The sequence below is a fragment of the Pungitius pungitius genome, chromosome 10, assembly GCF_949316345.1.
Source record: "Pungitius pungitius chromosome 10, fPunPun2.1, whole genome shotgun sequence".
In the NCBI taxonomy this organism is placed as follows: Eukaryota; Metazoa; Chordata; class Actinopteri; order Perciformes; family Gasterosteidae; genus Pungitius; species Pungitius pungitius.
Window position 1 is genome coordinate 19,728,832 of NC_084909.1, and position 25,944 is coordinate 19,754,775.

The following is a 25,944-nucleotide window of genomic DNA, read 5'->3' on the forward strand; positions in this document are numbered from 1 at the left end:
AGAGAGAGAGAGAGAGACACCAACTCGCTGCAGCGCGCAGCCCACAGAGTAGCTGCGCTCTCTGGCTGGAGAGCTGCTCGCTTCAGCCGTGGATACTATCGCACCACGACCGTCGTCTCCTAGCCGGCTGTCCCTGGGATACCCTGGCTCCGTCCTCCTCGGTTTTACAGTTTTTCGTACCCCCCCGCTCCCCCCCCCCCCTTCTTTTTTTGTTTTTCTTTCTCATCTTTCCTCCGCGTCTCCTCATCCTCGAGCATCATCCCCTTTGTCGCAAGTGGTCTTGCCCGCCTGGATAACTTTCCCACCCGCCTCCATCCCGTCACCACCTCGTCCATCGCTCACCCCAACCCTCGCCAGTTTCACCCCGTACACTCCCCCCCCCCCCCCCCCCCCCCCCCCCCTCCCACACTCCCTCCCCACCCCACCGGGACCTCCTTCTACTGCTGCAGCCTCCCGTGGATCGGGCGGAACCCCCCCCCCCCCCCCCCGCTGTTTGGTCGGACTCCACCGGGGCACTGCTACATGGGGCGCGCGGTCTCGCACGGAAAATGGTCCGCCCGCGGTCTCTAGGCGGCCCGCTGAACCTGCCGGGAACGGAGTTGTCGGTGCGAGTGCGCGTCTCTTCCCCAGCTCGCCCGTGCCGTCGGGGGCAGTGAGACATGGCGCGCGCACCGCTCCAGGAGCCCCGGCGGCCGCGCCAGCGGGGCGGGCCGGCGGGAGGCTGGCTCCGGATCACCCTCGTCTCCTTCCTCGCCGCGTTACCTGTGGAGCAGCTGCGCGCCTTCCCGTCGTCCCTCAGCGACTGTCAGACGCCCACCGGCTGGAACTGCTCCGGTGAGGGTCCCGTCATCCAAAGGCACACCAGTAACAGACCAGCGCGCGGGGTTACGATAAGTTTACAGCGGAGACACGGAGTGCGTGTGTGTGCGCGTGTGCGCGTGGAGCGTAGAGATTATTTTAACACCGCCAAGCCCCGCGGCGAGAGGATGCGGAGCTGTTTTTTCTTCTGGGGGGGGGGGGGGGGGGGGCTTAATGTGCTTTTAGCCTTGGACAGAGTTTGCTTGGAACATGACGGCGATCATTCACAGCAGCGTGTGTGTGTGCGTGTGTGTGTGCGCGTGTGTCTCAGCTTGCTGATCGTTTTAACGGGAAACGGAGCGCAGAGAATAATAACTGTTGTAAAATGAACATCGACGCTGCTGAACTCACACGTCGGCTCCTCCGGGTGAGTTGAATGGAAATGTTCACATCGCACTTTAATCCCTCCCTTCAGGGCCGGCGCTAGCCATTTGGGTGCCCTAAGCACAAATGCTTGGTGGTGCCCCCCCCAACCAACGAACCAACCAACCACCACCACCACCAAAGGAATAACAACCATTCAGAATGTCTTAGTTAGGTTCTCTTTATTCCCCAAATAACTTCTAAACATAAATAATTTACATAAACAAACATGAAAAGAAATACATTTATATAAAAGATAAAATTATAAATTATAAATACCAAATACCACCACAATTACCAAAAACACAGATTTGGAACTGAACATTGTAAACACAGAAAGTATTCAAGTATACGTATAACCGTGTAAGTAATAATGTGCACATTTCTTCAGTAAGTACAAATAATAATAATAAAGTGCAAACTGCACAGTAGAATTGACTTTACCATCTCTATAAAAGAGACCATTCTGCTATCCGATAGAACAATATTACAAACATTTTCACTACCATCAGTAGTTTCTGAGCCCGGTCCCCATTGATGCTGATGACAGCCAGACCACTTAAACGTTCCTGCCCCATTGATGAGCGCAGGTACGTTTTGATTAGTTTGAGCTTTGAAAAGCTTCGCTCAGCAACTGTGACAGGGAGAGTCAGTGCAATACGAAGAGCAAACCACAGATTGGGATATGCCTCTTGAAGCCGATTGTTATGCAAAAACGTTAATGATAACAAGAAAAACAAATGATAACAGAAACGGTAACGGTAAAAGAAACTTTGGGCGGCCCGCGGACGAGTACCGAATACGGCCCACGGCGGTCCGTGCGGACATTATGAGGCGAGTATATGTGGGCAGCCGGCCGCCCGGTGACCGCTAGCAACGGTCCTCACGAGACAAAGTTCGGGGACCCCTGATTTAAAACATTGTCTTAGCTGAGAGCGACGCGCGAGCATCATCTCTTCTTTTCTTTTCCGCCCCCGACTCTTGATGCCTTTTCGAAGCCGTTTCAAAGCTGTCTGCCACATTTGAGATTTGAGGCATAATGGAACAAACCACTGGGAGGTGGGGGGAGGGGGGGCCGCACAGGAGGTTCCCCTTTTTCTCCACCAATTTGGTCTAGGCCTATTACTTTTAGACTTTGTATTGATTTTGCATATTAGCATGCTTTAGACATATTTTATTTGTTATTTATACTAGTAGCCTACTGTGATGATTTTTCACGTCCCAGATTTTTTGGTGCCCCTCCAGGCACTTGGTGCCCTACGCGCAGCGCGTGATGTGCGTGTGCGGAGCGCCGGCACTGCCTCCCTTAAAAAAACCCCACTCATTCTGGAACAGGTCGCACGGGCAAATGACCAGTCCAGCTCCATTGGCTTATTTGGGGGGGGGGGGGCAGCCGTCTCATCAGGTGCCACTTAAAATATAAAAGCAGTCGTTTTTTTGTTGATAGGCCGCCGAGCTGTGAACTTGTTTTGTCTCTTTGTTTGGCCCAAAGCGATAAAGAATGAAAGAATAAAGAATCAGAATCAGCCGACTGGGCCGCCACATATTTCCCCTGTCGCCTGTCCAAGTCTGAGCCCTTAAAAATAGCTCCAAGCCCACTCCGCGCGCGCACGACTCATAGGAGGCACACATCGATGTGGACTCACGGCCGCGTTTGCACACCCAATACGTGGATGTTCATGAGAAGAGAGCGGGACAATTTCCATGAAGAATAACACACACACACACACACACACACAAATCTTTTTCCCTCACAGAATGTCTCACGGGACATTTCAAAATGATATGTGCATTTACAGTCAAGTCAATTCCCTGTCAGAAGATCGAGGGACCTCATTTGGATATATTAACGTGTTCTTTTTATTTTTATGAATTACATTATGACAATAGGCCGCTTAATATTCAAACACAAACGAAAAACATGGTTTCCATGGTGGTGATTTGTAAAAAAAAAAAGAAAAAGATTGTGATTGCCGTTTTAAATCTTTAATAATGAAGCTTTGGTGTTTTTGGCACAGTGAGTTATTTCTCAGTCCGGTTTGATTCTGGAGGCTCGTTTTGCGCTGCCGTCGGTGCTGATGATTTGCTCGTGATGACCGATAATGGTACCCATCCTGTTCAGATGCTCCCTACTTCCTGACACACTCTCATACGTGTTTCAAGGCTTTTATCCAACACGCCTTGAGGATGCTTAAGTGCACGTATATCCTACTGAGAATAAAGCAGGCTCTCTAGCACCCGGCATCAATTAGAAATAATAGGACGGAAAAAGTGACACGTGATCCATCGCGAAAAAGATCAACCCTTTCACTAATGATCATCATAATAATAATAGGAAAAAAACAGGCAGTAATTGGACAGGGCTTCGTTATCAATGCGTCATGTGTGACACCTTTCAGCTCCATGCAGAGTAAGGCTGAAGAAGTGATGGCCAGCAGTAGTGTGTGAGCTGTGCAGGCTCACACCCCCCCCCCCCCCCCCGTGTGTCACACACCGCTCCAACGCGCTTTCAATTGTCACCCACTCGCTTTCGTTGTCTTCTATCTGGTGAACGTGCGTGCTGCCAGTCACGTGACTCTTTTGTCATTTGCAGATGAGTCAACTTAACGCCAACGTGCTCCATTCCTAAAAACAACTAATTGGTATAAGTTGCCCCAACCTCCCCTCCTGTGAAGATGGAAGTTTATTTTAGAAATAGTGTAGACTGAGATAGAGAGCTCATAGACGAGTTAAACATTAAAACGGGTGTGTGCACATTTCTAAAGGGTTTAACGGATACCATTTTGTCATTGTAAGTGAGGGACAGAAGGGTTAAAGGAAAAATGTTAATTTCAGAACTTTAATTGACCAACTTTCAGTTAGAATAAAACAATGGGCCATGATCAGTGGAGTTAAACTCCTCTCAGGTGGAAATAGTCAAATTCACAAGCGCTGAATTCCATTTAGCTGCTTCCGTTTCAGGTGTTTTGCCTTCTGGCTCATTGTCACACTGTCGGTTACTTGCTGGGTCACTCAGTAGATCCATGACTTGTCCTTTTTCTACTGCTAACAGTTTGAAAAAGGCACAGTTCCTCTTGGATTCTGCAAATCCTTTGTAGACAGAGAAGGTTTGAGGTGGAAGCTTTGTCCCTGCTGCACCATGTGACTATTCACCACTACCTGGATGTGAACTATACCCCTGCATCATTGAGACAGGGAACCAGCTGCTTTCACACTGCTATTAGTACTTTCTGCTTAACTATTACATGGATTACTACAAATTGACTTTGTGGGACACATGTGCATTACTTCCTTATGTTTAGTATGAGGACAGTCTGCTTGTGATTGTGAACGAGAGGAAGAAAGCTGCATCCTTCAGTCCATTTTTTGAGTTTACCATTGGACAGGTACATTTTATTAGGCAGGTTAAAACTACAGTATATTATATACAGTGTAGCTTTTTTGCGGAAACAAGCTGCTCTCGGTAGATATAAGTTTGTCCTTCCGAGTTGTAACATCGGTGGCCTTTTGCTCCTGGAAGCGACGCTGGGAGCGGCGACACTCAACTCAAACAGTAACGAGCCTTAAAAACAAAACAAAAATAGAGTCATATTTCAAGCCTTCGCACATTTTCAATGTCGGGATGGAGGCCCCGTTGCCATGGCGTTGTGGGACTGAAGGGTTTGCCTCCTCCGGTCCGTCCACAGGCCCGAGTGCAGCGTGTCTCCTGCTCACGGAGCCTCCATCGGGGCCCGTGGCTCCGCTGCTGAAGGCTCTCGTCCACCAGTTTCTGTGAATGCAAATGTAGATGAAAACAAATTATTATTTTTTTATTCAAGTTGGACAATTCTTGACATCCATCCAGCACAGTTGACTGTGTGCTCAACATTCGCTGTAATTATCACAGTCATCCCATGGGTGGCAGTTTGCCTGTCATTTCTGGCTTGTACCGCTTCAGATAAATGAGCTAAGGCTGTGTTATCTTTAATAGGTGCACTGGCAGACTTTGGCCAGAAATATGCTCATGTCTTTGATTTTGGCCATTTCGTTCATCCAAATCCAAAACAAGCTAAGGCGAAAAACATTAATATTCATCTCTGGCTGAATTCCCCCCAAAGTACCACTTTCATTTTCCTTTTCTTTTCCTAGCACAATAGCAGCACTGCATTTATGACCACCCCCGAGGTATTTATCCCACGAATGAACTAAGAATGTCATAACAGGGGCCACAATCCCTTCCTCACTGAACCCTCCTGCTATTGTTCACTCTGCAAAGGCCATGTAATGCTGGGACTATGCAAAGCCGACCTGTAAATCCCATCAAGTGGGGAGAATTACCAGAAGTCTGCGGAGAACCGGCCATCTGCTCTCAAGTTTTGTCAACACGGGGGGTCATGGGTTCCGTTCCGGGCATGTAGGTCCACACCTGTGAGAGGGAACAGCAGCGGGAAGCTGCGTAATAGAATGGGACACGGCATCCAAATTCTCTCAGTAGGACCTAGCTGCTTCCAGGCTGCAATTAAAGCAGCCTTTCTGATTATGATGTCTTTGAGTGAATGTGGGTTTTAAAACAGCATAATACGAGCTGAATCACCATGAATCACTCTGGCAAACATCTGAAAACCTGTTGCAACCTTTTTGAAAAAAAGAAAAGAAAAAGGTCCCCTTCACTACAGAGGTCAGAGAGGGGTGTCTCACCGCTGTGGTTGTTCAGCCTTCATTATTCATTTAGTCTGCTTAATTATTAATCAGGACAATGCTTAAAATGGGGGGGGGGAAGGACTCGCTGTTCTTCTTAGTGTTGTGAAATTCCAGGTAGGAGGAGATGCATTTGGCTGACAAGCTCTCTCTACAAGACAAGTAAGTGCTTGGCTTGCCATCTTAATCGTCAGCATATAAACATTCCCTCCTCAATATTTGATGTTTGGCAGCTTGTTTTCGTTAATTATTCAGCTCACTGTAATCTCCAAGAAGTGTAAGTTTTCCGGGCCTCTGACACGTTGGACTCGGGCCGTGCACAGAACCAGCCGCCATTCGCAAGACCCGAGGCGGCATCACAAATACACATTTTGTTTTTGATTCTGGGTGCTAAAACAGCAAGTCGTTGTTCTTCAGGCTGCTCAAATTCCAGCCTGTCGGAACATGGAGTCCACGATCCTAAAGGGGGCCACATCTGAGACAGACAGGGGCTCTCTTATCCCTACTTTGCTCATATAAAGGTAGTGTGGAGTCTTACTGTTCAATAATGTCAGTTTTAATTACAGTTGTACATTTTGACCTACCTTCTAATAATGAAAGACTTGTTGTTGGCTTGTTTGCATGTCGTTGTGTACATACATAGGCTCCGTACCACGTGACCTTTCCACTGAATGAACCCGGGCTGCCGGGAACAAACCCAATGTGGCAACACTGGCCAAAAGTTGCTCCTAAAGCCAATTATTTAGAATCAGGGTTTAGTACATACCAATTATGACAGTGTGCAGCTTCTCTCATCATTTCTAACCATTGAATAAATATTCATTGGCTTGTCAAGACCTCTTTGGTATTCAGAACTTCAAAAACTTGATTCCATCAGAAAGGCTCAGCGCTGAGATTCTGACCGTTTCTTGTTGTTCTGCAAACTGGAAAAGCTCATCTTTTGAAGATTGTTCTTGTTATAGGGATGTTGTTTAGTCGTTAGTTAGTAAATACAAACTTAAATGAAACATATCCCCCCCCCCCCCACACACACACACACACGTGCATGACTGTCACATGCTCAACAAAGGAAAGGCTTGTGTTGGACAAACATAGAGGCTTTGGTTGTAAATGTGGACATTTGAAAAGAAGCTTATTTTAGCGTATGACACATGTTTTGAAGCCATGATTGCAATGATTACGTTTCCCAAACGCGTGCGCTCCAAACAGCTGCCGAGTCTGAGGCGCCATCGTAGCACTGACTAAATTAGTTTGATGGGTTAAAATCTGCAGGATGATGAAAAAACTAACTTGCGTGTCGGCTTGATTGTACGTCATTTATTACTCTGACAGTAAACACATTTTTTAAGAATATTGCATTCCCTGAGCCCTTAAATGACAAGTATGAGAAATTGCCTCTTAGGTTATACCATTACTGTAAATCTATACTCGTACTCGCTTTAAGGCAATCGGTGTCATGCAACTAATGGAGATTTGTGCTGACTTTTCTTTGAAGCCAAAACCCTGCTGGCCCTGACGTTTGTGAGTGGTGATAATCTGGGACATTTATTCTATTATGTTTTGTGCCTTGTTTCATTCAAAGGCTTGACATCCATAACAGAAGCTGCTGTGTTATTTGCATCCCTGTAAACAGTTCAGTTTTCCCCTTTCTGTGATTCTGGTGTAGACACGGTGTCTTTTATTCATAAGGCTGGATGGCACTGTTGCTCATGCAGATGACTCCACGTTGTTGTTACAAATGATGCTTGTGTTTTCCTTGCTCAGTGGCTCCGGCCGACGTCCAAGCTGCACATCTGTTTCTTGAGAAAGAGTTTAATGTCACGACAGAGGAGGCCACGTTGTGTCCTTTTCCTTTCATTGGTCCTTTCCCAGCGCTTGCTTTCCAGTTGACCCTGAAAAATAAAAGCTAAAACATCAAACTATCCAATTAGTTGCGTCGAGTTATTTCACACACGCCAACCCATTTCCCGTTTTACAAAGAGTCTGCCAGCTCGTGTCATGTTTTCCAGTCATTGATATACACCTGGCCAGCAGCATGATTGTCCTCGTAACAATGCCTCTCCAGTGGGTGTCACCACTTTGCGCCAATATCTTTTTTTTGTGTTGCTTTCCAGATTGCCTCGCGTAATACGGCCCATTTCCGTGGAAGGGGTTTGTTCCATCCGTGCACTCCAAGCGTCGAGACCTCTCATGTCTCTGTTCTTGGCTCAATGATTGTATATTTGCACAGAGAGCTTGCACTTGATGGTCATTCAGGCCCCTGGCAAATAGCAGGTTCCCTTTAACACCGGGCCTCTCCTCCATGGGGTATTATTGCTTCAGGTTGTTCCATGCCAAGCAGGGCTTTGAGAAGTGCAAAGGGACGTCCGTTTATACATTTGGGTTACCCCAGCTGAGTATAAGTGTCCACTATAATAAGACTACTGTCTTTAAATAGAAAATGGAACCCGTGGCTCTTAATGTCAATGGTCGAGACTCTGAATGAGAATCATTGAGAACTTTTCAAATGAAATTGCCCCACATTCCATCAGTTTTTAATTTTGAGTTAAATGAACGTTTTTGCAGTTAAATGAACATTTTCCATTTGTGCTCCTTTCACCCAACCCGCATTGGTAAAATACAGTACGTTGCATGTTTTGAGCTGCAAGCGATTCTCCATGAGGCCACAAAGCACAAAGTGAGACCAACAATGTGACAGGTGTGGCACCCTGGACATTTTAAGGACTGCTATTGGTTGTTTAAATTGTATTGTTTAGGGCCATTCCCCTGACATTGTGTTTGTTTATTGTGTTCAAAAGACCCTGTCTGACTGTTTGAGTCTGGCTCTTTTTCCCCTGGAGTGGCCACGGGACAGAACTCGTTTCCGCCAGCAGGTGGCGGTAGCGGGTTTAGTAGGCGTGACGGGCGCTATAACACCTCCACAGAGCAAGTGACTCACTCCGGCTAACGTCGGAAGTACAGACAGTTGTTGTCGTTTCTGATTTTGAGTGCGCTGTCTGTCTGTTATCATTGCAGGTGAGCAAATATATTTGTAAGCCTGTTCGCATATGTTTACGTATGTTAAGTTCGCCCGTTTTTGCTGGTTACATGTTTTAATGTCCTGTATTTAAATGTAGCATTTCGGCGACCATCAACGAGCGTAGCTAGCAGGTTTTCCCGCGCTAAGTGTTTGCGTCGCCGGTATCCGGTTTTGAATGTTCATAACTTCCACAGAGCAAGTGACTCCGGCTAATGTCGGAAGTACAGACAGTTGTTGTTGTTGTCGAGCACGCGGAATTTGAGCGACCAGCGTCATGCGTGTTCAAAAAGAACAAAGGAATCCGTTGAAACTGTTACATTATGTCATTACGTGACATTGTGTCATCTCTTGACATGTGGCTAAAGCTTTTATTGCCCACCATGTGCACTTAATCCAAGGTGACAACCAGCGTGACCAATAGACTTTCAAGGCTAATAGCAATATTTGTTTGTGAAAATGACACAGCTAATATTCCTGTCTTTGAGATTTGGCTTCAAATGAGACTGTAGTCTTTGTATCTAAGATGATGCTTTACAGGAAGTCAAATACCTATAAATGCTTCACGAAACCATTATATTAATTTTAGCAGGATAAAAAAAAAGAGGATTAACTGCAAACAACAGAGGCGTTGATTCATGAACGTACTGTCATTTTGTGTGTGATGAGACCGCTGTATCAGTCAGGCTCTCGTGTCTCGTGAAGCTGATGAAGCAGATTTTAGATGCATAATAATAAGTTGTGCACTAAGCTCTCCAAATGCATAGGCAGAATAAACAAACTGAGTAAAGAAAAAGTATTTTTTGACTACACTGCATTCCAAAACATGACGTAATCAGACCCATTTGAGTTATAATATGGCAATTAGTCATTTATATACAAAATAAGCAGAGTACGCTGAACTGAACTGAAGCCCCGTGTTTGATGAAGAATAAGAAATGTTTTACTCCTCACAAATTAGCACATTATTTTCGGTACCATTTCATAATGAGGTTAACTTTCTCACCCGTAATTTGGATTTAAAAATGTGGCAAACTTGGAGAAAACCTTAAATTCTTATACTTTGAAATGAATTGAAAATAAATGATATTGCAAGGTGCAGTATCCACAATGATATATGAATGCTATAACACTTCATATTCTGTGCTCTGTGAAAGCTGTAATTCAGGTGAACGTAGACCCACGTACTTTGAGATGGAAAAGCCGGCATCTGCATGAAAGTTTTTCCTTTTCCTGTTCAGGCCCGATCGCCCTGAGCTCCGTCTCGTCTCGGGCCCATGTGACGCTTTGATTTGATTCAGGATGCTTCGGTGGAGTCGTTGGAGCTCCCTAACGCAGCCTGAATCGGATCATATGCCAGCTTTGCATCTGCAGGACAGCGGCCCGGAGTCAGCCTCGCTGCACACAAACCACCTGAAATGCTCCCGTTAGCTGTGAATCACATGGACACACAGAATGTGGCCCAGAACCATGAGAGCGTGTTCTAGAATAGTCTTTTTTACAAGTGCACGGAATGCCTTGCGCTGTGGGAGCTGTGACTCATGGTGGACGACCCCGCCTTGGGCTCAGGGGGTTGGACACTTGCTCACCGATGTCTCTCGTTGGCTTTGTCCTCCAGGTTTCGATGACCGGGACACAGACCTGTTCCTGTGCGACACCAACACGTGCAAGTTCGACGGGGAATGTCTACGAATCGGGGCGATGGTGACGTGCATTTGCGACTTCAAGGTAAGACCCCGGGGTTTAGTGTCCTTTTTCCTTTTGATTCATCTTCGCGGTCATTTAACCCATCTCTGAAACAGACGTGGTCCAATCGTAGCTTAGCAATTAGCAACCCTCGGATTTCACTACATGTTGAAGCGGTATGGGTGGAGCGAGGGTGGTGCAGGGACGACAGAGGAACCCGTTCTCCTCTGTGTCCCTGAGCAAAGCCATGGGTTCAAAATGCATTGCTTTGGATAAAAGCGTCAGCTAAATGACATGTAGTGTAACGTAATGATGACCACAGTACACAAAAACAGCAGCAGAAATGCATTGAATGGATTAAACTTTGCATTAGATGTAATAAACCTGGCTTCATGACTGGCACATCCACAGAGGAGTATTAGGAGTATTTTTCCACCGTCTGGAACCTTTTCCCTTGATCCCAACTACTAAAATGATTTGTCAGAACCAGTGGTAAACCATATGGACTTATGGGGGGGTGATTGGATGCAGTGTTAAGTCAAACAGTATCCAGATAAGAAACTCATTTGAAGTCTAAAAACGATTGATGACAGAGGAGAGGCGTGAAAGACGCGTCCTACACATCCAAATCATTTGTCTAGTTCAAACTATTGGGATGCAAAGCGGTCACATGGTGCGATTCATCCGGCATCAACCTGCTCCAACTAAACCAATAAAACAAATGTGTGAAGCTATGTTGAGATGAAAGGTGATGTGTTATTAAGGTGAAACAATGGTCGACGGACTGTATAATCAACTGGATCGAAGTCCATTGCCTTGATTGGACAGCATTAGCCCCCCCCGGGGGCAGAGCTTTATGGCTCCCTGTGCAACCCCCCCCCCCCGTGTCACTCCTCTGGACCAGTGCTCGGCCTCCGCGTTCACGAACAAGACTGACACTCTTTAGACCAAAGACCTTAATGGCTCAAATGCAGGAAAGGATGCGCCTCTTGATAATGACTCGTACTTAACTTTACGACCAGACGTATAATAAAAAAGGAGCAAAGCAGTCAGCAGAGTATCGATTTTTTTTTTGCCGACTCGTACGCTGCGCAGGGCCCCGGATGAATGGAGCCGCTGAGGTCTGAGGACGCGGCACATGTCCTCATCCGTCGCCTTTATCGGCACGTCATCAGCGCAGCCGGGGCGCTGGGCCGCCTGCCACCGGATTGGTCGACAGCTTTTATCTCAATTTTGTACTTCCCTGAGAGCAAACGTTACCGGAGGCCTGTAGATAAATGGCATCACGGCTCCATTCCTCTTGAGCGGATCTCGCACTGATAGCGCCGAGGCTCCCCACGCCGTCCCTGCCTTAAGACCACGGGCCTCAGGTCGGCCGATCTATGCGTCTTCTGTTTGTTCATCGGCCAAAGAAAACATGACCTTCCCCGCCTGGCAACCGTCGCCGCGCCCTTAAATAATCCGTCGTTTTAAATCCGTGTCAAATCAGCAGGGCCGAGGTTTCCCTCCTGCTGGCAGTTCTTCCCGCAGGAGACCCAGACGTTGGCGGCTTTTCTTTTGTTTAGGCACACGAGGGAAAGACATGGGGCTGTGTGTAGAGCAGTGGTTCTCAGCTGGTCTGGTCCCACCATCAGCCCTTAATGACAAGCCGCAAATCGAGGAACATTCAACATCTCAAATTTATTCAAAATCAAGCTGAATAAGCTGAATTTTATATTTTATATTCAGGATGTTTAATTATCCTAAAAACCCATATCAGAATGGTTTGACCCAACCTGGCACACGCTGCTGAAAACATGGACGGACGAGCCGGCAAAAAAAGACACTCCGCCGCAATAAAAAAGTCCCTTCAAAATAAAATCACAGGATGATTTTTTTTTATTTTCCCATGCAAAGGCCCAGGAGCCATTAAAAACGGGTCCCACCAGGTGAGAATCACTGGTGTAGAGGAAGTGAGTTCGATGTGGTGGAATCGATGCACACCGTCCATTGCCGAGATGCACAAGATCCGTCTCACTGTGGCTCTTGAAAGGGCCCCGACTTCCCCTCCACAGCAACGCGCTCTCAGTCACCTGACACCCGACGGCGTGCGTTCTCTTCCTTCTTGTTTGCTGGTTAACACCTCGCATCGACTACAGGCGTCGCCCTTTGTGGCTGCTGGTAAGAACTATTGTTGCCAGTTTGGTCCCGTTAACGTCAGGTCACCGTGCCCACGTGTGAAAACGCGTGTGTGCTCATGGCTCTGTGACAACCCTCCAATGGCATCTTCATTGTCTTCTGTAATGGGGCCTAATCATATATTTCTCTGGTGTTTGGGCCGTCACCAGAATTGTTTCTCCTAATAACAATCAGTACTAAAGACTTGTGCTAAAAGTTATCATGAATCCAGTTTAAACCAGGAATTGCCAACAGACTTCTTTTCCAAGACAACAAAAGGCTCATTTCCCGAGTCCGCTGCCAGCTCCAAAGTATCCAATAAAGAGTGTGTGTCTTTTGAAGGTCCAATTGGCAGGGCGATTGTAATTTTGTTTTTTGAGTCAGATTTTGACGTAAGCAAACATCTGTTGCTTGTAATGCAACATGAGGGTAAAGGTCTATATGTCTATATTTGTGAGTGAACTAATACGACTGCGGAAAGTAAATAAAAAAATGCCAACGGTCGAAAAATATAGTTGGCGGCAGACGCAAGCAAAGCATCCAACGCGACGCCTGCCAGCGCATCCTTTTGAAAGTTCAATTGGCAGAAAGGCGTCTTGATGTAGATGATGTTTTTGGAAAGGCGTTCAAGTGCTGAAGGGCGGGCGGTTGGACCCGGCGTGTTCTTCAGGGACAGCAGACTGCGTGTGGAATATCTGTGAAGGCGCCCACGGCTTGAGGAGACTCCTGTGGAACACTGCAGATGAACGGGAGACAGATGTGAACAGGGCAGATGTGGGTGATGCAGCGGGTCCTTTGTGTCAGGACTCCTTGCAGCTCGTTGCTGCTGAGCAGGTCGAAAAAAAGAACTTCCTGTCCTCCAGATAGAACACGTTCAGAACATTGTGGCAATATTTTGAGAAAGTCATTGCGAAATGTTTTTTTTCCACGGTGGGCAGCAGCAGCAGCCTCACCTCCACGGCCTGATTAGCCAGCGCCGTCCACGGCTTCAGGGCAAGCAGAAGCGTCCAGTTCATAGCAACAAGCTAAATGATGGCAACGTAAGATTTGTGATTGTGTGTGAAGTTGTTGTTGACTTGTCCGTGATTAATCATTGAAAAGCACCGTTACTGCATCTGTGCAGTAGCACATTTCTGGATGTAGTCCCTGAAAGGGCTTTTTCAAACACATCAAAGCTTTAGTAAACTCCATTATTCCACCAGTAGAAATTCAAAAAGCAATCAGTGCTTTGACTGCAGACCTCAAAAATAATGTTTCACCCTCATTCAAAATGAAACAAAATATGTTGCTAAATGTGAGGGTGCAGGAAAGTGTTTAAACGGTAGTTAAATTTAAATGAGAAGTCAATAAAATCAACATAGCTCTGGCAAATGTATGCATTTTCCTGCAGGCCGTTTTTAAAACACAACAGCTCTAAAGATCCCATTTAATGCAGCTTCTAATGGTCTCCCAAAGCATCAGCCACGCTATCGACATGGCGCTCACAGTCTTTAATGTTCTTATTGGCACATTGAACACAGATGAAAAGTGAGAACATTCATTAGTTAGGCCCAAATCACCAATGTTACATTTGAGACCCTTTACTCACCACTGGCAGATCATTTAGATTCCCAACAACAACCGGTACCTGCTGACTAGCTCTGTGTTTCACCTGGTAGCTCTACAGATGGTAGCTTGTCTAAATATGGAACACGGAACCAGAGTAAATTGAGAAGTGGTAATTCCAGATATAAAACTACATATACTATATATATATATATAACCCAAATGCCGGTGTCCATGTCTTTAAAAATGCTGCATTTATTGGGCCGTTAGACCCAAGAAATAATGCTTGCTCCTTGATGTCGCGCGGCGTGCAGACCTCTGCGGACCATCGTGTCTACTCCAGCTTAGAAGTATGATTCCAGTTGACATGAGGTCAGCTGACACGGGGGCCGTCCTGCAGCAGGTGTTCCTCTCACATCTTACAACCTGCATGCAGCCGGCGGAGCACAGTTATTGACCTGAAATAAAAGGAGGATAATGTTGGCAGCACATTTGTTCTTCAATTGGCTCCCTGCTGGTTGTTTGATGTTGCTGCTATTTGCTGTAATGTCCGACCCCAGATTGCTCTCCCGCCTGCTGCCGGGGGGGTCTGATGGGGGGGGGGGGTATGATGGCAGCAGCCCTCAAAGCCCGCAGCACTTCACAAAGGGATGAGAGCTTAGTGTGGGTTCATATGTTGCTGATGGGAGGGTGTGGAAGGGCACCGCGTCCTTCCCATCGCACTGAACATGGACCTTTCAAAACACACACACACACAGGCTGCAAAGTACGCTGCTCAAAGTGCAGGAGCACGACTGACCCCCCCCCCCCCCCTATTACTCTCCACACAAACAGGATTGTATAATAAGAGAGTAAAATAATGAAATGCGTAGGATTTCACAGACTCACACACACAAACTCACACAAACACACACACACACACACAGGCCCAGGTGGTACTGACACCATCTTCTGACGCAGACCCCATTCCATATATTTGCATTTATTTATCCTCCTTTCAGCCAGCGCCATGTGACCGGACTGAGACTGGGACTCTGAGTCAAAGACAAAGCCTCATCTCCGACTTTTCATCTGTTTTCGTAGGCTACAACATCAGGTGGTGAGTGGTGATCAGAGGGCCCCTCACACACCTGCAGACGGGAGGAAATGAGCCACAAGCCTCTTTTTGAGCTTTTGTTGCTTTTGTTTGTTCATGGACACTTTCAGCCCACGTTAGTTTGATCCAGACGGGATTGTAAATGAAGTCAGAAGAATAACCCTCATCCTGCCAACTGGGATCCCTGAAGTATTCATTTCCATCGTCCCAATTCCATTTCATTACCTTTTTCACGAGTGCGTTCCTAATGCCTCCTGATCTATGTTTTCATTAGTGCTTATTAAATAATCATTCTGATTTCCAGTGCAATGGGACCCTGAGCTTTAACTCATACAATCGAGAAGATGGATCAAATGTTTGCCGTGGGTCCTAATTCAAAGTAAGACACACTGTAGCAGAAATCATTATGTAAATTCCCTAAAATCCAATTTATTTTCTTCAGATTAATTAATTACATATATAATTACGTGTTGAGAATAAAACATTCTGCTCTTACAGTATTTTATTCTTGGCTCAGGGACCTCAGATGAAGGTACTGGAGCAGCATGAAGTGACTAAATGAAACAACTACGACAAAGTTCTCTTGCTTTTGTGTGAGCGGGCCTCACACTGGAGCTGGATCCATTGCGGTCAGACGTCTGAGTTGACTGCTCGGTAGTCTTGAAATGTGTGTCAGGCTTTTAGTTCGTATCAAGTCCTCTTTACAAATAGGGGTTATTTTGTGTGTAAGAGGTTTGCTTTGTACGAGAGGAACAAAGTGTCCAATAGTTCAAGCAGACTGAGAGCGCACAAAGACACAAAAAACCCTCTGAGCAACCAGTCAAAAAGAAACTGGAAGCTTAGCGTCAGAATATGTGAAGATCTTTGGATTATTTTGAGTAATTGCCGTAAGAAGAAGACAAGAGAAATGCGTGGTATTAGAGGGGTTACTGGCACATTACTTTCTCCTGTAGATTGGGCCTGTTAATCGTTCACAGTCCTCCTTTCAGAAGGTGTCTGCGATGAGGCGCCACCACCCCGTGTGCTTGATAAATACGCCAATTAAAATCAACAAGATGAGCACAGGAAGTAGATTTTCTGAACCACTTTTACTTGGATATGTGAGAGCTTTCAGCTTAAACAAAGCTGGTGATTAAAAGGAGGAGTTTAACACTGTTTCGTGGAGTGAACTGTTGACACTTTTCTTTTTAGAAACGGCGTGTATCGGCTTATTGAATGCGAACAAAGCCGTAAGGTGGGAAGTCACAGCGTGAATCGACTGAATTCCTCCGATTCGTACGCCAATCATGGTGTTGGCTAAGAAGAGGGAAGCCAGAGGGGCGCTTGTTTTCCTCCCCAGTGCAGCCTTTTGCGGGGAGGGGTCGCTCCCTCCATTGGGGTTGTGCATGCCATTGATTTACTCAGGGCTTAAATGCAACACCTCTTTTTAAGAGCCTTCTTTCGGCTCATTTATTCATTCAATCAAGTATTTACCAATGAAATGCCAAAAAATAGTTTTCAGATATCCTACTTTTGTCTGTCAAAATGAGTTTACAACAATATGAATCAAAAAGAAGGGAACTCTTGACACATAAGAAGACACAACAGGCAAATGTTTGTTGTAGTCCAACAAATGTTGCACTGTACACATCAGGCTTTGAGTGAGTAATTCTAATTATAACTCGCCTTTCCTGATTAGAATCCGATTAAAACACGACACACATGGTTAAATGTGCTCCGGGGAGGCTGCTCCTCTACGCCTCATCTCAAACCATCCAAAAAGTCCCTCCTGCCGCTGTCGGGCCTCCGAATTGCCTGTTACAGCCGGACCGTTTAGTGAAGGCGGAGGGAGGCGAGGCGCAGGGCTTGGGGGAGGAATTGTGTCGGACATTTCTCCGGGAAAAAAAAAAAAAAACGAAAAAAAAACAAGCCCCGGCGCATCTGTGTCAGCTCCTCTGTGGCTCTGGCCCGGCCTGTCAGACACCATTACAGAGGAGCCTGTCTCCCGTGACTGGCGAGACTCGGCGGGGACTGGCGGGCTGGAGGCCCTAATCAAGAGAAGACTGCCAAGCAGTTAAAGAGCAGAAGCCCGAGCCAGCCACCTCCCTCCATCTCACTCCACCTCCCTCCACCTCCCTCCATCTCCCTCCATCTCCCCGTTGTCACAGTAACTCCCTCCTCTGCCATCGCTCTGCGGCCCTCTCTCTCTCTCTCTCTCTCTCCCTCCCTCGCTCGTCCAAATAGCGTCTGCTGCTCTCGCTTTGTCTCTCCTTCGATTGTGAGGACTTAAAGAACAGGGCATCATGGGAGAAGAGTTTGACAAAGCCTCTGTCCGAGAGGCCCGAGGAACATTTGGCCCCGCCTGGCACTCCTCAGGGATCCGTTGTTGGTTCCTTGCTAATTTTCCCAATCACCTCTGAGATGGACTGACTCCAAGTGTTTTTCTGAAACAGAATAAAACTTTGCGCAACATTTGTTTGCAGCCGTTTCTCGGTCGGCGCTGACAAAACAAAGCCAATGTCTCCAGGGACAGCAAGTTTTATAAAACGCATTAATATGAGCCAACTCTGTCAGTGACCATTATCTCGGACACACCAACCACACCAGTGTTTTTTCTCCTTAGTGAGCCATCATTTGGTTGTTGGTTGTCCCGGTTTCCCACATGAAAGAAGGTCAGTCCCCCAGTGTGCGGCAGATAATCGGACAAACACTTGTCTAGAGACGTAGGATGTCCCCGACTGGGCTTAACACAAATGTATTCTTCATAACAAGCTTTAAGTAGCATGTAGGCCCTATTTACATCATGTTCACCCAGATTCTCACTGTCTGAGGTTTGACTGCATGGGGCTTTTTTAATTGGGTCATCTCATGTCTGACCAACTGTTTATCTTGACTTTCGCCACACTAATAGTCACATAACGATTTTCTTTTGCCTCATTTTCACGCCTCACTTGGATGGAAACTGGGCCTCAGATCAAAGGCTCAAACGGAACGCATTGTACTGAGTTCATTCGTTAGACAGAAAACTCCCCCCTCTCTGAGCGCCCCTCCTACCCCGTCCCTCCCGGCACCAGGTCGTGTCACAAACGTCGATCACATGACGACTCGGGGGGGCGAGCCGACGGGCGGACGGAGGGCGGAGGACTCCTTGGCGGGAGCGTCTGGCTCTTGTCACGAGCCACAGGTGCCTGCTGCCACCAACGCTGACGCTACGTCAGGGTCGATGAGGCCGTTGATTTTGATGAGTACGAGAAGGCACAGACTGGGCCCGGGGGGGGGGGGCAGTCTGTGCAACCGCAGACAAGTCGCGCAAAGGCAGCGCTCCTAGAAACCACAGAGGGCTGCATCAGAAGTGGAAGGGGCTCCATCCTCCGAGGCCAGCTCTAGTTTGGAGGAGATGTTTATTATTGATAGAGGTGGATGGCGGCCTTGGGATGAATTGCATAATCTAGAGCCGCCTCTAATGGATACAGGAAATGGATCAGGCCATCAGTCAGGTCTCTGTGGATGAAGGATGCTCCTTTGTTTGCATGAGCCTCCCGTTGTGTGCACGTGTGTGTGTGTGTGTGTGTGTGGCCACCTAACACTCTGATAACGTGCCGAAATGATTACTTCAAGTCAAATGCACCATTCTCTTTAAAAGGGCAGTTTTTTCATATTTGAAAGCTTGAAACTCAGCGCTGGAAACAAAGATAGAGGATTGCGGTGCTTTGCCAGTGGGAGTCCATTGCACACACTGAAGTGTAGACACACACACACACACACACACACACAGGAAAACAAAAACAGTCTCAGAGGAATGCGCTGCATGAAAATGTCAGTTTACTCTTCTTTATGAGCCGAGCTCTAAACACATCTGAAATCAGCATGAACACAATTGCGCTCACTTCCATATTTAAATCGTATGCACTGCAGACATTTAGATCGGGGGGGGGGGTGAATACTTTCAATGCACACAGGGGTGTGGTCTTCTAATGGCATCTTACCGATGATGCTGATAGGAAAGCTTTAACAATGACAATATTCTATGCATTAAATGCAGCATCGTGCTTAATATTTGACTGCAAGACGGTGTCATGAAAGACATTTACAACTAGCCGTCATAAATGTATGCAAATGATACAGATGCTAAACTCCCACCTGGGCCGCTGCAGCAGAATGAGAATGAAATACAATGGAGATGTCAATCAAGCACAGTCTGACCATGATGGAAAAAAAGAGATAAACAGACCAATAAAGCGTCCCGGATGACGACTCTAATCCACTCGTTGAAGTAAATAACGAAAGCAAAAGCTCTGTCTATCTGTAAATAAATAAATAAATGAATACCACACTGCTGAATACCTGGTGGAAAACATACAGTATCATGAGCATGTACCTCACGGCTCACAAACACTTTCATTGCAGCAATATTTGAAAACGCAGATCAAACATCCGCGTTGTAGGAGTCCACAGAGACATGCTAAATGTCGGCCTTCTCCTTTTTTTTTTAATTCCGAGTGGCGTGTGCTGTGATTAGCTGCGTGAAGTGAGAGGAAAGCCACAATTTGATTAAAAACTCTCTCGGTTGCCTTCAAATCAAAGACTGAGTAAACGTTAGGAGTCGACCGTTTATTAACAGCTCGCTGCAATTTTCCGCAAAAGTGGTTTCTCTGCTCCCGGGTGTGGCTAATTGTGGGCTCAGTTGCGTTAAGCAGAACGCTAAAAGAATGTGTCGACAACAGCCCCCCCCCCCCCCCCCCCCACCGGCCGAGTGAACGGCGCGGCTGCAGGTTTCCATCGATTCTTTATCGACGCCATAATGCTTTCATTTTCTTTTTGGCTGCTCTTCCGCTCAAAAATAGAAAGAAAGAATGTCTCTGTGTGGAAAGCATGTCCAGAGACAACAGGGGAGGCTGATGTTGTCAAAACAGCAGAAAAACGGTGTGTTTTTTAATCAATTCCAATACATCTTAGAAATTAGTAATGGGGAAAAAATAAGAATATCAGTTGTTCCGGTTTAGTGAATATTAATTAGCTTAGTCCAGAAACGTGTGGATTTCTATGAAAGAGCCTTGAAAGATCATGTGACCGATGTATCCTTTATTCCATCGAGTGCCAAGGATCTAACGATTAATTGAATCTGTGTGAAATAAGTAGTTATATAATTGGCCCCTTTTGAAATACCTCCAAGGGTAAACAGTTTTATCTTATTGACATCTTTATACATATTCTTTTATACACATCTATATGTGTTACACCTGTTCAAACATATGTGCATCGATTAGCACAAAGCAAAGCAAACGTTATTTTCATTACTTATTTTTGGATTTGGATTTATTTTTTTATTTGTGGAATTAAAATATATATATATTTTTAAATGAGCTAAAATTCTGTTTCTGCTGAGATTTGGATTATTCCAAATCCCCCCCAGCAGTGCTGGTGATGGACTGGGATGAACAGTCGGGTTTAACTGTGTTCTGGTTTCTATTGTTCTTGTATTTGTCGGTTGTTACAGCCCAAATATTGCAGTTATTTGTCAATTTCAAGTTCAGCAACGTTGGTGTCCATTTATCCACATGCTAACTTCTCTAACTGCTCACTACCATTATCCATCTTACATGTAGCAGTGTACTGTGTCTGTGTCCAGTAACTATGACACTACTGTTATTGGACCGATGTGAGTTGTAAATATTAAGTGCAGTTCATATAAACGTTTCTAATAGTCCAACCCAAGGCACTGACCACAATTCTTTCATTTTCTATACCTATCCTGCACGATGTTCAGCAAATAGACCAAACCATTTCATGAGAGTCACACATGTCAACAAGGTGCCTGTTTCCAGTGATTTTGTCAATGTTGACGTGCAGCTTTTCTAACAAAACAGACACAGAAGCGTGGTCAGCTCTCTCAGGCAGCGAAGGGACTCCTACATTATTCGTCTCCTTGCTCAATGTACATGTTGTTGGTTGCTGCTGCTGATCTGATTATCCGTGTAGGCTCTTGTCTTGTTTTCATGCTCCTTAAGGGAGGCGTATCTTCGTTGGACAAAGGAAAGTCATCTTGCACTCTGAAACCTAATGACTCTGCATGTCTCTGGTTAGCCACTCAATACTTTACCGCCATTTTAATTCTACAGGCTACCGTACCTCAACTCATAACACAATTGGCCACACCTTTCATTTGGAGCATATTTGTTTGTTTTCCCAAAAAGAATACCTAGAACTTTATTTTGAATTACCAGTGCTGCTAAACAATCCAAGTCTGAGTGGGATGGCTGTGGCTGCTCAGCCTCGTCTTCCTCGAGACTTCAAGGGACTCAGCTGATAAATAGCTGTCTTTCATAGAGCTACGATATCAGTAAAAAGGTTCTTGAGCTAAGAAGCTGGCGTCGATGGAGGTTGCATCCAGCTACATTTAGTAAAAAGAGCAAAGATTTATAATAACGCTATCTGGGCATGTTCCAATATAGTCTGTTGAATTATGAATAAATACAATTGTATAAAGGAGATGTTTTTACAGAAATTTAAGGTAGACATTAGGGAAGGGATGATTTTACTTCATCCTAATCTTTGCACTTTATAATATATCATTAAAATTCCAAATGCCAAGAGACTTGTTTCAAAGCAAATGTTTGAATACAAATACAATCACTGTATCATTCCTAATCATTCAAATCAGACCTTTTGTGCAAACTATTACACCACATGACTGCAAACTTACACTGACTTCAGGACAACTGTAATTATTTTCCGAGACGCTTGCTGTAAAATTGCAGTCGGCATCTCTAACTCAAACCAAAGGAAGAGTTTGAAGGCCATGTAATAAATTCTTGCACAGCACCTTAGCCGTTAGCTGGGATCAGTGGATTCCATCCACTTGAAACAGTTTTCTTTGCCCTCAGAAAATGTCAAAGTGGTCATTGAAATTCATTCTATATGCCACACATGCTGATGAATTGGGAGGGGGGGGGGGCAGCGTGGCGAAGCGTTTCATTCCCCTGTCTTATGTCGGGGTGGTGCTCGAGATGCCGGCACAGAAAGGTCCCCGAGAGTGTCCTTCAGCCGAATGAAATCCCCTTTCAGCAGCTCTGAGCCGGCGACTCTGTGTTTAGGAGGATACTCAGCAGGCCGCCATGTGCACAACCGTCCTCTGGAGATGTGAGCATTCCAGATGTGCGTTCGCCTTCGTGTGCACGTTGCAGCAGTATCATGCAGACTGAGGATCTCTACTTGTATGCCTGTGAGAAGAAGGGCCGTCTCAGAGAAGTCACATGTGACGGGAGAAGTACGACCTGACCCACTTTATTCCAAAAGTGTGACAATGAGAACAATTCATCATCTGATATTCAATGTCCACTTTAAAGGCTGAGCAAAAATGCTAATAAAACTGTTTTATTGGTGTTCTTCACTGAGCATCCACTCACCCAAATAGTGGGACTTGATACTATTTCAAACATTTAATTCGACTCTTTAGTTTATGTACCATATTCAAGATGTACTGATGTTTTAACTTTTTTTTTAAGTCAGACAAATTTGTGTTGTATTGAGCTTGATTCATAATTCCATTTAAAATAGTTGCTGCTGCACGGTTTATTAGTTTAAGGGTCGTATGCACAGCTGCGACCTCGTGTTAATGTGTATGTGAGTGGTGAGGTGTTGCATCACCTTGATCCCTTAAATGTAATGCTTTCAGAATTATAAATATATATATATATATATATATATATATATATATATATATATATATAGAGTAAGCTTTGTTTGGTTCCCCATAGGCGTGACCCAGAATTCTTGAGGTGGGGGTTAAAGGTCAGCATGCGCTTGGCACATGTTGGAAGTCACAGGCCTGTTATTTGGCCGGGGGCTAGTCAGACATTAGCAGTGCTTCCACTACTGTAAGCCCGAAGCATCAGGGACTGAGAGGCGCTGATGGAGAGGCTGCCACACTAAGTCCACTTGGTTAAGGCCTTCTCAGTGTGAGGAACATCTGCCACTTTGCCTGCGTGCGTCCCTGGCTGTGCAGGGACTGTAAGGCCCTCTTATTTTGCCTGACTGAGCCAGTCATAGCATTAGCTTGTGATACGGTCCCTGTTGATGCTTCTGCAGCTGCAGTCTGAATGCAACGCAACACTGTAGACTTTGTGTTTGAGGACACAGCAAGTGTTTCTTTTCAAGAATTCTTTGTTATCTCTTGTTGGGGATAATTATCGACATTTTCACAGCTTCGATCCTGTCATAACTATAGTGTCTGTACAGTGACTTATTGCTTTGCTCAGTCAGGAGGCTGATGCATGATAACAAAAACATGCAATTCATACGCTGTTATGATACTCGGGTCCGTTTCAAGAAGCGGGTTTTCGAGATGAGGGAAACTCTGGGTTGTTTGTTTCAGAAAGAGAGGTAACTAAAGCTCAGGGTCAGTCGCTATGGTAACTGAGCCTGTGAACCTCACCTGGTCGGGAGCAGGTTTTCTTCAAGAAACCTTGAGTTTCTTTCACAGGCTCCTCCCCCTGTCAGCAGCCAGCCAATGACACGGCGCGCTTTCATTTCCTCATTCATCCATATGCTACACACAAACAATGTGCTCGTATGTGAGAGTCCACGATGGGGGACGTTAGTCATATGAAGACGGATGAGGTCATGGACATAACTGATTGTAAAGAAAAACGATACCCTTCAAACAAGGCCTCAATATTCTCTCCCGACGTTTAACAGCCAGTGAAGTAAAACCGCTTCTTCATCAACAGGATCGTCCAGAAAAGGACGTGCCATGTTCCAGAAGACACTTTAGTCTTTAACGTACCAGGATCTTATTTTTCTCATATGTGGAAACTGCGCTAAAATCCGCCTGATTCAGAGAATGAATGAGGGAGGAGCCTATGAAAGAATCAGGTGGGGTTCACAGGCTCAGTTACCATAGCGACTGACCCCGAGCTTTAGTTAGCTCGCTTTCTGAAACAGACAACCAAGAGTTTCTCTCATCTCAGGGGGAACAAACTTTCCACTAAAGCTGCTTCTTGAAAGCTGGTCTCTGGAAAAGGGCCCGTTAAAGCATCGGACACTTTGCACGTCAACAACGTGAACAGGATCGCTTTACTGACAGTTTGTCATTTACAAAGTGCAAGGGAACTGAAGATGACATTTGGTTATTACCACCGGGGCATCTATTTGAGGGTTTTGTCCATATTAGCTTGTAAAAAATGTATTACATTAAATTGAGGAAGGAGGTCCAGTCCTAAGGGAGGACAGCCAGAGCTCATCCTCACACCAGCACTTTTACTGCCTTTTAGTCCACATTTCAATGGATGATTTTTTTTCTAAGAAGAGAGGGAAATTATTCATGAATGTTACATACGTTTGCAAATGGCTCATTTCAACCAATTACTATTTTTTTTCTCTTAAATATAAGCAAGGAGCAAAATCCTCTGCCTCGCTGCTCCAGTCTGCTGTGATACAGATATGTATAATGTATGGGGTTAGGGTTTATATTTATTTATGTATATACATATATGTATATATATGAAACACCAAATGTTAACCTTGCTTTGTCATTAAAAATGTAAACAAACGGAAGGATATTCATGGCTATTGTTTACTGCCTAGCAACCTTGCGTGTGTGTGTCGTATCCCCCGACAACGGGCTCTTCATCATTGACCGGCGGCAGCTTACTTCTTTGTTTTCTTTGTGGTTTGTTAATGTCGTTCCTCAGGGTCAACCTGCTCACAGCTGAGAGTCAATGATGTCTGGTCTGTTTTTTATTGTGTCTGGTGTTTAATTACCCCCTGTAGAATGTGCCTATGCTGAAGGGTAAAAACCGTATAAGTATCGAAATTAATGCTACTTTCTTTTCTCCAAATTGAGCCAGTTCTCATTCACTCAATTGGAAACGCTTCATTACCGAACTGCGCTTTGAAATTTAACACAGGAATTTCCAAAATATCAACTTATTTGAACCTTTTTATGTAATAATCACCCACTGAAACCGTAGCCACTCATCTTTATGCATCTGCGCATGGAAAATTAGCCAGGATTCCTTTGCTCTGCCGGAGTGTGTTGCTGCTGACGTTCCCTGCAATTAGCGTAGTGCTCAGGAAGAGAACCTGCTGTCTCGGTGGAAGGCTTTGTAGATGCAGCTGTTTGGTCATTTTCTGCCCAGTCGTACATGGTAAAACGTGTCTGTAGGAAAATAAATGAGATTTGAGTCATTTTAATGAAGAGGCGAGTTCATACTGTGTTTCCCTACCGTTGAACAAGGGTCACTTTTAGATCTCAATAAAGTGGCTTCTAAAACTTACGTTGTTACCAGCCTCAGGTGGTTTTATCCTTCTATTTATCATCTATAGCAGCTATTTTTTCATTCATTTTGTAGGGACGATGCGCATCAATCAACAGATGTGCTGAGAGCCAGAGAGCTGTCCCTGGCCAGATGTTTTTTAAGGCAGTCTAAAAGGATTGATAGTGGTAAAGTTTAGTCTTTAACCCTTTATTATTAGACTGAATTGAAAATGCGGGGAGTCATAACACATTATTACACAATTTCCAAATTTGTCCCCCTTATTTAAAACTGCGCCTGTCTCTCCTGTT

At 45.4% G+C, this 25,944-nt stretch overlaps 1 protein-coding gene across 1 annotated transcript in view; it reads left to right on the top strand.

Annotated features, from left to right (window-relative positions):
• Positions 1-486: 486 nt before the first annotated feature.
• The window catches only part of tmeff2a (transmembrane protein with EGF-like and two follistatin-like domains 2a), an 80,329-nt gene continuing 54,871 nt past the window's right edge, over positions 487-25,944 (top strand). The window contains exons 1-2 of the mRNA XM_037488244.2: positions 487-834; positions 10,533-10,642. Of these exons, the coding sequence (XP_037344141.1) occupies positions 660-834; positions 10,533-10,642 (285 nt within the window). The 5' untranslated portion in view covers positions 487-659. The remainder of the gene's footprint in view (positions 835-10,532; positions 10,643-25,944) is intronic.